Raw genomic sequence first — 14,449 nt, forward strand, 5'->3', positions numbered from 1 at the left:
GCTTAACTATAAGATTGAACATACATTCCCTGGAAACTCAGGTGGCAGGGGTGGGAATGCACACACACACACACACACACACACACACACACCAAGCAGTCAAGCAAGCCTGTTATCGCTTAAATTGAAAACCATAGACACAATATATTCCAGAACTTGACTCTTCCTTAATCTAAAGAAGCTGTGCCTGTATCTAACACTGCTGGCACACCATTCTCCCCAGCTCCTTGTCAGCTGGAAGTTGCACCAATACAAATAATGAAATCTGAAAGAAAGCATGACCAGAAAGGAAGATAGAATTATGGATAACATGAAGCGCTAATTTTCTTGACAACACACAGAGCTAGTCAGGACAACACAAAAAGATGGTACAGACATATTAAACTCCTTAAGGATACAGCAGTTCTGAGGCAATTGAAGAGACACCTAACTCTTAGATAATGATAAGACATCATAATCTTCTCCCCCTAAAGGCAGAGGATGAAGCAAAATCTGTCTGAGACTGTCTGAAATGAACTTGCTGTGCTCTTGATCAGTCATGCAGGCAAGCAGCAAATTCTCTCAGCAATTAGCTCTCTCGGTGCACATTCTATCAGATTGGACAGGCAGACAGAAGACTGGATGGATAAATTCAGACCTTCAAGGAAAGAACCATTTGGACGTCCCGATTATCAGAGGAGGATTAGGTCTGGGGATAAGCCATCCTTCCACTATCAAGACTGCAAGGGCCATATATCATCAGTGTCAGGAATGTATAGAGCTGGTTGAAATTCCAACTGTATACACTCATTTAGGGGAAAGTTGGGCTGGGGGGGGGGAGAGTCTCCCATCTAGGCTCATCCCATTGGGTGATATACACTTTACGAGTGTGGTAGGAAGGCTTTAATTGTTCCATATGACACGAAAATAAAATGCTTTTAAAATCTGTCTTGGAAACAGAATTTGGTCGGGATAAGAAATTAGTCAATTACTCCAGATGGAGAGGTCAAAATTAGAAACAGAACTGTTAGAACCCAATACTAAGAACTTGTCTAGAATGTATAATTTGCTGTTGAAATGGAATACACAGGATGAAATGGTGAAATCAGCTATGATTAAATGGGCACAAGATATTGGTCATGACATTATGTTTGCTGACTGGGAACAGTTATGGACCACCGGTGTTAAGTTTACGGCATGTAATGCCTTAAGAGAAAACATAATGAAAATGATTTACAGGTGGTACATGACCCCAGTCAAGCTTGCAAAAATTTACCACTCGCCCAATAATAAATGCTGGAAATGTAATGAGACTGAAGGTACCTTTTATCACCTTTGGTGGACCTGCCCGAAGATTAAAGCCTTTTGGGAAATGATCTATAATGAAATCAAGAAAGTTCTTAAGTGGACTTTTCCTAAGAAACCTGAGGCTTTTCTCTTGGGCATGGTTGGCCAATTGGTGTCAAGGAAGGATAGGACGTTTTTCATGTATGCCACTACAGCAGCAAGAATTCTTCTGGCAAAGTATTGGAAGACACAAGAACTACCCACTCTGGAAGAATGGCAGACGAAGGTGATTGACTATATGGGACTGGCAGAGATGACCGGCAGAATCCGTGACCAGGGGAAAGAGACAGTGGAAGAAGACTGGAAGAAATTTAAAATATATCTTAAAAATTGCTGTAAAATTGAGGAGTGTTAAGATGTTAAGGAACTAAGAAATAGAGAATTGCAGCTGTAATCAATAAGTTAAAGAAAAAAGAATCTAATGAAAGTGATTTAAATAATTAATTAATTGGAGGAGTTGCTGAAGAAATGTAAAACAAGGATGCAGAAAAGGGGAGGTATGGGGAAGTCCGGGAAGTAAGGTGTATGAAAATAAGATTATGAAATTATACATGTTTATATGTTTGTATGTTTTTGTTTTGTGTATTGTTTGTTTTTATTATGTGTTTGGAAAATCAATAAAAATTTATTATTAAAAAAGAAAAAAAAGAAATTAGTCAATTACATCAGCTTAAACATTTATGTTTCAGGTTATCTGAATTAACCTCATGGATGTTTTAATTTTCTTTTTAAGTCACTATTTTACCTAGCACTTGTGTAGCTACACAAACAAATTAAACATAATCATTGTAAGTTTCTAATATTAGAAATATTAGGCAGCATAGCTAAGAGATAATATTTATGTAGCGACTTCCAGATGCTGTGAACTAGAACTCTCATCATTGCTAACCACCGGTCATATTGGCTGTGAGTGATGGGAGGTGGAGTACAATATATGGAGGGGACCATGCTGGTCATCCCAGTCTCAGATATTGAGAACACTGAAAATTTGTTATAATGAACAGTTCAATTGAAATACACAAATTGCACTATCTAGAACAGTGAAGCATTTGTACAATATTATATTAAAGTTTATATTTTGCCAGCAGAACAAATTCAAAACATAATCCCTCAACACTGATTAGCACCAATGTGCCCAGTAAGCCACATGTTCTGCAAAAGAATATGTTCATAAAGGTCATGTATATTGTCTGCAAAAAGACTAAGGGCAAAAATCAGTCCTCAATGTTGCATGAAGAGGCACTTATGGAAGCTCAGAAAGGCATGACAAAAAGCTCTTTTTCAGTTTATGGGGTTCAATTTTGCTGTCAGGATTTACAATTATCCTGCCAAGTTTACAGTAAAATGAGCTGGTAGTGCATGCAACTGTAAGACAGTCTTACATTTCATTAACAGTACAGTAAGACTGCAACTCTTGTGAGCACTACGTTCCAGAGCACTCATGTGAGCACTACGTTCTACACAGCACATACACAAAATTGCATATAGAGAAAAGCTGCCTGCTGGAAGTGGGGGAAATCCTGCGCAGAGGACCCTGCACTGGCTCCCTAGGCTGCAAGAAAAGTGGGGGGAAGCTTGGTTCCTTCAGATGCGAAAAGGGAGAGAAAAGCAGACAGGGAGAGAGGCAGGCAGAAATGTGGCTCAATTCCAGTTTGGGGGGTTTGTTTTGCCTGCAGCTCTGTCAGCCTCTCTCTGTCCAGCCAGCAGCTCAACATTTCTTCTTATTCTTCCATCTGCCTCTACAGCTTCTCCACTCATTTCACTCATTTTGGAGCTGCCACCTCTGATGCAACCATGGTTGGGAAGGCTGCTGCTTCCTCAAAAGCCAAGAGTGCATAATTGAATTTGCTTAAGTAAAATGTGTGTGTGCTGCAACTGCACTATACAGAGTCCAGACCACATGGGAAAATAGTTCCACTCTTTGCTAGTCAGGCCACATCTGGAGTAGTGGGTTCAGTTCTGGGTGCCACATTTAAGAAGAAGAAGAAGAGTTTGGATTTGATATCCCGCCTTTCACTCCCTTTAAGGAGTCTCAAAGCGGCTAACATTCTCCTTTCCCTTCCTCCCCCACAACAAACACTCTGTGAGGTGAGTGGGGCTGAGAGACTTCAAAGAAGTATGACTGGCCCAAGGTCACCCAGCAGCTGCATGTGGAGGAGCGGAGACGCGAACCCGGTTTACCAGATTACGAGACTACCGCTCTTAACCACTGGTGAATGTCCAGCCAGCATGGTGAGGTGGTCTGGAAACCAAGCTCTATGAAGAGCAGTTGAAAGATCTGAATACTAGAAGTCAGATGTAATAAAAGTCTGGAAACTGCTGGGAAACCAATTTCAGCTAAACGTTAGAAGAAACTTCCTAACTGTTACGAGCTATTTGACAGTGGAATAGGCTGTCTGGGCAGCTGGTAGGCACTAGCTTCACTGGAGGCATCTGCTCAGAAGCTGTCAACCATCTGTCAAGAGATGCTGTAGTTCAGGGGTTGAGAACAACTTTGGCTCAGCAGGCCAGATTCTAAAGTGGCCACCCCTTTGTGGGCCACTTTTGACAGGAGGGCGGATCCCCAGGGAAGTGTGAGGAGCAAGGTTCAGGGATAAAAACAAGGTCTCTGGAGGAGCAGTAAGATACCTTCCAGTCTCCTCCAATTAGTTTGCACAAGACCAAAGAAATGCCTTCCATAGGAACAGTTTCAAGCCCCAATAGGCCCTGCTTCTAAGAAAAAATGGTCCCCATTAAAGGACAGCATCTTTCTTCAAAGCAGAAACCATGCTTATCCTATGGGTATTCCTGCATGGGAAATCACTATATTCAAACAGAGAAGGATCAAACCCACTGTATGTAGAATAGTTTACAGGTTCATTTACAGCTAGCCATAGTCACAAACAAAAGGATGGAACTAAAACACTTACTCAAATATCTTTCTGAGAACCCATCTGTTTCTTATTGTCTCACTTATCTGATACATCTAGTTTTCAACTGGACAAAATCCTAAATTTCAGCCATTTAGAAAAAGCTTTCACTTCCTATTAGACAAAGAAAGTGGTCCATTAACAATTGACTCTTTGGAAAAAAACAAATAAAAGCATGCAAAAAACAAGTTCTTCCCTAGAGGAGTTATTTTTAACTTAGTTCTAGTACAATAAGCTATAGTTCTGACTGTCTACAGATGAAATTGTCCCAAAAAATGCTGATACAATCATTATTTCCTGGATAGTTGTTCTGTTCCCATGGTTCTCAAAGTGGTAGGTGAATCTCCCTAAGAAGGCTTGCAATCCATGGGAGTATTAGTGGTCCTGTTTACCCCACATTTCCCCCGATTTTCTTCTTATTTTTACTAATCTATATAGTGTCAACTTGCACAATGTTTACTTGGAAGTCAAAGTAATAGCGATATACATTTGTATGCGTTGCGTGAATTCAAGAATAAACAGAGGGGTCCACTGTGTTCTATTTTTCTGGAATCCATATCTAAACAGGGACCTTAAATGACCCTTTGAGCTCATATTAAATCATGCCTTGACAACAAGCGGCACCAACTCATTGCTTTTTCTTAGTTATGTTTAAACAAGCTCAAACATTGTCTCTTATCTTAGGACAGGGGTAGCCAACATGGTGCTTCTTAGATGTTTTTGAACTACAACTCCCATCAGCCCCAGCCAGCATGGTCAATTGTCTGGAATGATGAGAGTACAACTCATATGGAGTCCAACAACATATGGAGGGCACCACATTCACTACCCTATTTAGGAGGGAATTATATTAGGTTGGAAATTCAGTCAACATGCTTCTACCAATCAGAAAACAAAATCATGCTCTAGGACAGCATACTATTTCATGGTCTTTGAATGTTTCATTAAGGTAAACAAGTGCCCACCCTATGGAGGTTAACATATATTATCTCCCTCTGTATGGAAAATTATGGCTGGGGAAGCAGGTAGAGTCTGTTTAGCAGGAGATCCTAAGGACTGCCTTGATCAGCCAACCTATTTATCAACTTAGAAGCTCAAAAGCAGCCAGCAGAAATGCAGAGGTGAATGCTTGGTATTACAGAAGCTGAAATGGTTTATATATTTCTATTTAGATTTATGGTACCTTTCAAAACAGAACACAAAGTGGTTTTACAAACAGAACAATTAAATCAGATAACAATTTCCATACATCTTTAAAACAAATAAAATTGAAAATAAATAATAACAGGGGGGTGAAAAGACACTGAACTAGAAAGACAGTGAGCTCAGAACCATAAAATCCTTTTTAAAAAGGGCTAGAGGAAAACATGAGATTTCTAGTCTCCCTAGATCAGAGGTGGTGAACTTTATTTTCAATCTGAGGGCCATACTGCCTCTTAATCCACCCTCTGAGGACCACATACCAGCATGGTCAAAAGCAAATCAGGCATAGCTACCCCACACTCGCTCTTTCTTGTACATACACCTAGCTCAGCCACACATCCTTAACTCAAGACAACTTTGCAGAAAAACACACACACCACACTTTACACACCATTGTTTATCTCTTTGCCAGCAGTGCAATACAACTGCTCCCTCTTCTGTTACCCCCTTCTCTGATTCCCCCACTCTCCCTGCCAGTCTTGTGGCATTATACCCTCCCCATGTGTTCTTCCTAACCCTACCACCCCCAAGGGCTCCATTATTCACTTCAGGACAGAGTGATTAGGATCCTCCTACCAGTATTAACAGCATTTGCAGAACTTTACCAGCAACTGTGATTTCAGAAAAACAACAAGAACTGCTGAGATCTGAACACACAAGTCAAGAAGTGCAGTGTGAGTGAGGCCGAGGACCTCAGAAGTGCTATGAGAGACCAATAAAAAACAGAGTCCTTCTCAGTGATGGCTAAAGTAAATAATTCATTGAATGGTGAAGGAAGGATTAGGACAGGCATAGGCAAACGGCCCTCCAGATGTTTTGGGACTACAACTCCCATCATCCCTACCTAACAGGACCAGTGGTCAGGGATGATGGGAACTGTAGTCTCAAAACATCTGGAGGGCCGAGTTTGCCTATGCCCGGATTAGGAAATAAGTCTGCTTTTGTCAAATATAAACAAATAATCCATATGGGATGGCTCTAGTTAGGAGACACATAGGAGAGAGGGAGAATATTGTGGCAGGCTGGAGGTTGCAGTGCCTATCTTAAAACAAAAACAGGCAATAGAGAGCATTTGACAGCACCAGAACCACCAATGAATGGAAAATGCACTGTTCCTATTTGAAGATAACAATCAAATAGTAGCACCAGGAACAACAAATTTGCCAACAAACATACAAACTACGTAATCTCTCAGCATGAAACCAATTATAAGGACACTAATCTCTCTGAAACTTTGTCATGCAAAAATGCTTTTGGGCTGCAAGCATTTGAGATTAACAATTATGAATTGTTAGGTGTTGCAGAAAAACATGGTGTCAATGTGTGACAGAACTCTGAAGAGCTAAAAACAACAACCCTGTACTTCTGTCTTATGATATTTTAGCAAATGTATGCTCTCAAACCTATGTGTGCCCGAGAAAATGTGAATGCTGGAGATGGGGGTGTAAATCAGTGCAGGAAGTGCCTCCATGAAGACACTCCCACTCCAGAGATCACTATTCTCCCAACTGAGTTTACCCCTTGTTTCAGAGCCCATTTGTTTAAAAGTGATTTTACCCAAGTGCCTGCTATATCTGCCTCATAAGACAGAACACTGGTCATACTGTGTAGTTCTACACTCAATATGGTGTATGTAGAGAAGTTCTTAAAATAATCACCTGTTTTAGTTGGCTTGCCTTTTGCTGTGTGTGTGTGTGTGCACGCGGACAAACACTTACCTTTGGAACATGAGGATTAAATTCAACTGCTCTGTGAATTGCCTCTACAGCATTAATCTCTGCTGTACTAAGTCCTCTTCTAGAGGCTGTTTCTGGAGAGAATCTGCAGCAACATTCAAAAGTTTGTCAAGTTACTCAAACTGAGGCAAAGGATAATCTAGCTTTTTTTTTAAGCTGATCTGATTGAAAATAAAAATTTTAAGCAAAAGCTCAAATTAGCTGAGCCAGAGCTTAATCCAACAAAGCAAAAGCACTACTTGCAGTTGCCAGATGCAAAATTATTTGCTTGCAGGAACAATGAAGAGTTTATCACTTTACATCTGAATCTGAAATATTTCACTTACCTATCTGAAACTGCTCTGGCCTTTAAGAGTGCTGCTGTGTAACATATCGCTGCTGATTTTGGAAGGCTGATGTCTATGAAACAATAAATTGTTGTATTTACATTCTAAAGTGAGAAACATTTCAAAACCACGCCCTTCAAGAAGAGGGAGGTACTTTAAAGCTACCACAAAGGAAAAGGCAATGTTTCAGACTAAGTTTACTTGCCTTGTGTGAGAGCTCAGGGGAGGAAACTACAGAGAAAGACACGGCTATGCATCTTACTCTCTTGTACATGTGTCAAATGTCTGCTGCTTTGGATCATGGCTCCAAATTGTCTGTAGCTTCTTATTTCTGAGAATTCCAAGATGACTAAAGGACCATGGCCATTGATGTGGCTCATAAAAACATATGCCCCCAACACCCGTGTGCCCACAGCAACAGAATGTGGGATAACCTCTTCTGTTCCATATATTCTCTGTCACTCATCTTTCTTTCCTGTACCATCTCAACCCTAGGTCCCATTCCTTCCTCTTTTCTCCTAATCACCTCTTTCCTTACTGTCATCACCACAACTTCCCACGAAGTTACTCTTCCTAGCTACTACTTCTCTTCCTCCTTTTCCCAAATGAGAGGATCAAAATTTTGGGCTGGTTGCCACACAGCAATGTTCAGAATCATGTATTGTTTCTGGCAAGTCTTCAACATCACTAATGTCATAAAACCAGGTTAAAGCAATCTGTTAACACATTCTAAAATGCCTCCAGCCACCTTCAAATCCCCCGCCCCCCAATTCCATGTTAATGAGCAGTTTTAGCCACTATCTACTTTTTAACTTTTAAAAAAATACTTAGCTATCAAGTGTAAGAATCTGCAATATATTCTGAGTTAAAGCAATGGCTCCATCTAGCTCCAGCATTGCATCTGAATCACAGCAGCTTTTCAGCATCTTGAATCTTGAACACCCATTGCTGGAGGGGACAAGGAGTGAATCTGACACCCACTGAACTGTGTTCCCACCCTTAACTTTATCAGAAACATGATAATTAGTTTTAATATCACTGTTCAGAGTTTACATGAAACTCTTCTTACATTTTATGTATGTGTTCCATGGTTTGCTGAAAAGTAGCTAAGCACTATGCAGTCCTAGAGGAAGAACTGTTAGGAAAAACTCCTTTAGAACACCTCTCACAGAAAATGTGGCAAATCTGGCACTGAACTTGAAGGGAATTATAGTTTTTTGACCTGAAATCCTTTGCAGAGAGATGCACCACGGAAAAAGTGGTGTAACTTTGAGAACATAAAGAAGTAATTAGTCTCTTCTGCTAACTGATATATATATAAACATCAATGTAACATACTAGTGACAGGATATATTACTCAATTATAATGTAAAAAGTTAACATAAAAAGGTAAAGGGACCCTGACCATTAGGTCCAGTCACGGACGACTCTGGGGTTGCGCCGTTCATCTTGCTTTATTGGCCGAGGGAGCCGGCGTACAGCTTCCAGGTCATGTGGCCAGCATGGCTAAGCCGCTTCTGGCAAACCAGAGCAGTGCACAGAAATGCCGTTTACCTTCCCACCGGAGCAGTACCTATTTATCTACTTGCACTTTGACGTGCTTTTGAACTGCTAGGTTGGCAAGAGCAGGGACTGAGCAATGGGAGCTCACCCCATCGTGGCGATTCGAACCGCTGACCTTCTGATCAGCAAGCCCTAGGCTCTCTGGAGTGAAAAGAGCCACTAAAAAAAATAAGTGGGATAGAACTGTCATTCCTATGTCTTGCTTACATGATATCTTCTTTAAATTTTGGGGGGAGCGTTACTATTTTTTTAATGAATTATATATACATAGAGAGAGAGAGCCTTTCACCAGCTGGTTTACAACCTAACTAGCATAATAAAATCCAAACAACACAATAACTTAAAAACAGTATTTTGCAAACAACCCTGGGATTTTGATTGGATAAAGGGCAATTTAAAAGTTGAACAAATAAAATAATGTCATCCAATTTATATCAGCTGCCCAAGGTCCAAGATAAGATACAAATCAAGATGAGCAGATGTCTGTGTTGATTTTCAGGCACCACCCATCTACTCTGCTGAGTTATTTGAAAAATGACTGCTAATCATGGGAGGCCTTGGACCCCAAGAGGGAAGGGGCCTTGTTATTCATGAATATTTTATTCAAGCACACACTGCAACTTGCATCTAGCACAGTGTGACATTTATATATTCTTACCATCATACTTTGCTAGAACTGCCTGGACATCAGCATAAGCCTGTAGTTCCAGAAGTGATTCTAGGAGGTTTTCATGTATATTCAATACACTTAGGAGAGGAAACTCTTTCATTAACTGTAAATAGGAACCGGGAGGAGAGAATAAATTAGGCTACATAAGTTTCTATCTTGCAGCCAAGTCTTATGCATGTTTACTCCACTAAGTAAAAATGCATTAAATTTGACTTTACGAATTAAAATGAATTACGCACACTAACCCAATGAACTCATTGAGATCTAAAAAGGTAAAGGTAAAGAACCCCTAACAGTTAAGTCCAGTCGCAGACGACTCTGGGGTTGCGGCGCTCATCTCACTTTACAGGCTGAGGGAGCAAGCATTTGTCCGCAGACAGTTTTTCTGGGTCATGTGGCCAGCATGACTAAGCTGCTTCTGGCGAAACCAGAGCAGCACATGGAAACACCATTTACCTTCCCGCCAGAGCTGTACCTATTTATCTACTTGCACTTTTTGGCGTGCTTTCAAACTGCTAGGCTGGCAGGAGCTGGGACCGAGAAACAGGAGCTCACCCCGTCGCAGGGATTCGAACCACCGACCTTCCGATCGGCAAGCCCAAGAGGCTCAGTGGTTTAGACCACAGCGCCACCCATGTCTCTTAATGAGATCTACTTCCAAGTAAATATACCTAAGTTTACAATCTAGGTTAACAGATTTGGTAGCAAACTCATGGTTTCCAGAACCAAACACAAAGGATTGTACATTCCACTCATATCTTGAAATCACAGGTGCTGCTTTTCCTATACAAAGTGAAACTGACCCATTTTTCCTTTGCAGCACAGATTGAACTCAAGGCATTCTGCAAAGGAATTGCTCAGTTGACCCAAACAGCCAAAGAGCACTGATTTCAAACCTCACTTTGGAAAGGGTTCAGCTCCATTCAGTAGCTTCCAAGCAGAACCAATCCCAGTGGGACTTCCATCTGGTGCCAAATTTAACAGGCACTGAAAACAAGTCATGGGACAATCAGCACCCCTTTTAAGACTCCTGATCATTCCTGCTCTGGACCTGACATCATAAATGATATTGGGGGGGGGGGGCAGATGGCATGACATGGGGAAAATAGCCTCTGAGGCTGGATGCTCCTCATCACTGCTATACACGTCTACTCAGAAGTAAGTGCTGTTGACTTAAATTCAGCCACTAGCCATGATGAGCTACAACTGGAAGCAGCAATACCGATTCTGAATACTAGCTACTGGAAACTACAGGATGAGAGAATGCTCTTGTGCTCAAATCCTGCCTGCCAGTTTCCCAGAGGCATATGGCTGGCCACTGTGAGAATAAGTTACTGGACTAGTTGGGCCATTGGCCTGATCCAGCAAGTTCTTCTTATGTCCTCCCAGGTAAGTGGGTATAGGATTGAAGTCTGGATAACTTACATCTCTCATCATTTTTACTGCTTCTTTAATTCTTCCAAGCTTCCTTGCACACATAGCTAGTCTCCTTTTCACATAAACCAGTACATTGGTGTCTCTTCCTAGGGAAAAAGAGAGACTACATCAAATACATAAAAACTAAATTATCACACATTTTCTAACCCAGGCATTCATTTCTGCATATGTTGTAGGAGATCCGTCCTGCTCTCCCTGTCCACAAATATATTGAGAAGGTTGAGGGTTAAACCACAGAACACACCCATAAAATCACAAAGTGACTTTTTTTGAAAACACACATGAGTCAATCAACATTTATCCATCTGAGTCTGCAAAATGGAGGGAACATTATATCCTGAGAAAATAGAAAGGGAGGGGCACAGACAATGTGATGTGCCAAACCCTGACTTAATATGAAGCACAAGGAATCCAACTATTTCCTCAAGCCACCACATCCAAGGATGTGGGACAAGAAACCCTCTAACACCCTTTCATCCAAACAACATATTCATAGCTTCAGCACATATTTGCTGTTCCATTGTAATAATAAACTGAAGTTTGACAACTTGTTTGTGGCCTCAAAATTAAGACACCACATTCCATGGCACAAGGCAGCAAGAGAGAGAGAAATATAAAGAGAGAGAATGATATTGTAACCTTGAGTTATTGACAGAGACTTGCTAGAAAAAGCAAAAAGGATGAGCTGTTGGTAGAAGGATGAACCCACCAAAGGTAAAATACCAAAGGTAAAACATTATTTCCCACAGCCCTGCTAACTTCAATGTAGTTAATACTGTATCGTGTTGCTGCTCTGTGAATAGAATGACCTCTTTCCTAGAGTGCAAATCTCCTTCTGTGACCAGAATATTTAAAAATATTCTCATAATATTTTAAAATAAGGCCTTATCCTTTACACACTTAACTGAAAGTGAGTCCCATTGTATTCAGTTCAGCTTACTTCTGTTTAGACACATATAGAATTGCAGTGCAAAACATTCAGCACTTTCTGAAATTAAAATGCAGCTTGTACAACTGCTGCCTGTACTTACAGTATGTGTACTTTTAATTTTTGTGTTCATGTAGATTTTAATCCTGCAGCATTAAAGTTTTCTAGTGCTTCTGTAGATTCATGCATGACCAAGCACAGCACTAGTGACCATTTTGAATGATTTGTGAAAGGATACTTACTAAACTGTGCTTCATGCTGTGGGCTCTGGGAACTGCAGTGTTGAGACTTTCTATAAATGGTTTCTCCTGCTTTCAGAGCCTGCTTAAAATATTTCTCAGCATCCACAATAGTAGTTGCTTCTTCCTCGGCCAAAAGAACATACGCTGTGGCACAACTGAGAGAGAGAGAAAATGAAACCAGGTATTCAAAAGGTGTATGTTGACACAGTGGCATGATTAACAATGTATACAGTACAGTAGCTGAACATACTTACAAATAAACTCCAATCAAAGATGTGGAACAAAACTATTTTCATCCAAACTATACATGTAAAATGTTTCAATACACATTAAAAGGAAAACAGGCTGTGAGATTGACCCCAGGCAGGAGACGGACTACTGATTTTCATTGAGGGTGGCTATTTTACAATCAATATGACTACAAAATGCACTAAGTAAAAGGTAAATTTCAGTAAAAGGGACGCGGGTGGCGCTGTGGGTAAAAGCCTCAGCGCCTAGGGCTTGCCGATCAAAAGGTCGGCGGTTCGAATCCCCGCAGCGGGGTGCGCTCCCGTTGCTCGGTCCCAGCGCCTGCCAACCTAGCAGTTCGAAAGCACCTCCGAGTGCAAGTAGATAAATAGGGACCGCTTACTAGCGGGAAGGTAAACAGCGTTTCCGTGTGCTGCGCTGGCTCGCCAGATGCAGCTTTGTCACGCTGGCCACGTGACCCGGAAGTGTCTCCGGACAGCGCTGGCCCCCGGCCTCTAGAGTGAGATGGGCGCACAACCCTAGAGTCTGGCAAGACTGGCCCGTACGGGCAGGGGTACCTTTACCTTTACCTTTACCTTAAATTTCAGTAACTGTCAAACTACAAAAATGAAGTTTTTTAAAAAAGGACTGCAGTTCATTCTATGTAGAAGCTCAAAATATGGGTGGGATTTAATGGTGTGTTATTATGAACTACTCATCTGTGTGAGCATTACCGCTTGCCACATCCAATGATGTCCCCCCCCCTCCCCACATTGTCCCAACCCCAAGCTCATTTTGAGGGGCACATGAGGAGAGTAGGAGGAGGGAAAGCTCCATTGCACAAGCAGATGTCCTTGTGAAGGGCTTCTGCTGACAGGGAGTGTTAGGTGCATCCCACCCATTACTTTTGACCTTGAAATTAATAAACTGGAGGAGCAGGAGCTTAAAATGGAAATACTGGTAGTTTCATAAACAACAACTGTGCTCAAATATTCTGAATTTCTATAAAGCAGTGGTACAGATATCCATGATGAGTCATATAAAAATACCAGCCCCCACATATAAAAGTGCACTTGGATAGTCAAATGTACAAAATAGATTTGCAAAGTGGTGTATAGTTTTAAAAGGTATGGAAACCTTTGCTCTGCTTTCTCTCTCTTAACTGGAACATTTTGTGAGATACAGAAGGGAAAATGTTAGAAAAGAAAAAGAGAAAATTCCCAGAACATTTTTTTAATGACTTAACTATGAAGATTTTTATAACAATTGTGTTTATTTTGAGCTGAAAAATACCCCTGCCACTTGAAGATCTCATTTTCTAAAAGTTGCATGCTAATTTTGGACACAACTGAGCCAAACATAAGAATTTTGAATCATATTAAAATGAATCCTTAATTCAGTTGCACTGAAAAAGATGAGATTCTTTACTTCATTTCTATGGTTCAGCATCAATTCAAACTTGTGTGAAGTATCCACTTCAGACTGCAGGTTGGAAAAATTGTAACATCTCAATATCCAACAATTACAAAAACGTCTTACATGTTAGCTTTATATGTCAAGGGTTAAAAACTTAATATGGGATAGTGTTACAGCCCACCAAAGGTCACATCACTTGAACGTGTTAATCATATTGTTACAAAAACCCAGTGCTCGCCCCTCTTTTTGCCAAGCAGTGGCACAGGCACACACACAGGGTCTGGGTCCCTTTGGAGAACAGAAGAAACATCAGAGACTGTCATGCTTTGAGAAATAGGGTTTATTCGCCTATTTACACATTCAGTTTGCATGGAGGAAGTCCAGATCTTACAGCTTGGCCCAAACCATTGCAGGCAACCTTTCCTTCTCCCCCACCAAGATGGATCTCAGCCTTATTTTCTTCTT

At 41.0% G+C, this 14,449-nt stretch overlaps 1 protein-coding gene across 1 annotated transcript in view; it reads right to left on the bottom strand.

The window, feature by feature from the left end:
• The window catches only part of ST7L (suppression of tumorigenicity 7 like), a 44,738-nt gene that overhangs the window by 17,657 nt on the left and 12,632 nt on the right, over positions 1–14,449 (bottom strand). Inside the window, exons 7-11 of the mRNA XM_028734500.2 lie at positions 12,341–12,495; positions 11,159–11,256; positions 9,722–9,836; positions 7,501–7,573; positions 7,157–7,259 (exon numbers count right to left, since the gene is read on the bottom strand). Of these exons, the coding sequence (XP_028590333.2) occupies positions 7,157–7,259; positions 7,501–7,573; positions 9,722–9,836; positions 11,159–11,256; positions 12,341–12,495 (544 nt within the window). The remainder of the gene's footprint in view (positions 1–7,156; positions 7,260–7,500; positions 7,574–9,721; positions 9,837–11,158; positions 11,257–12,340; positions 12,496–14,449) is intronic.

This window comes from Podarcis muralis, chromosome 5, assembly GCF_964188315.1.
Source record: "Podarcis muralis chromosome 5, rPodMur119.hap1.1, whole genome shotgun sequence".
Classification (NCBI taxonomy): domain Eukaryota; kingdom Metazoa; phylum Chordata; class Lepidosauria; order Squamata; family Lacertidae; genus Podarcis; species Podarcis muralis.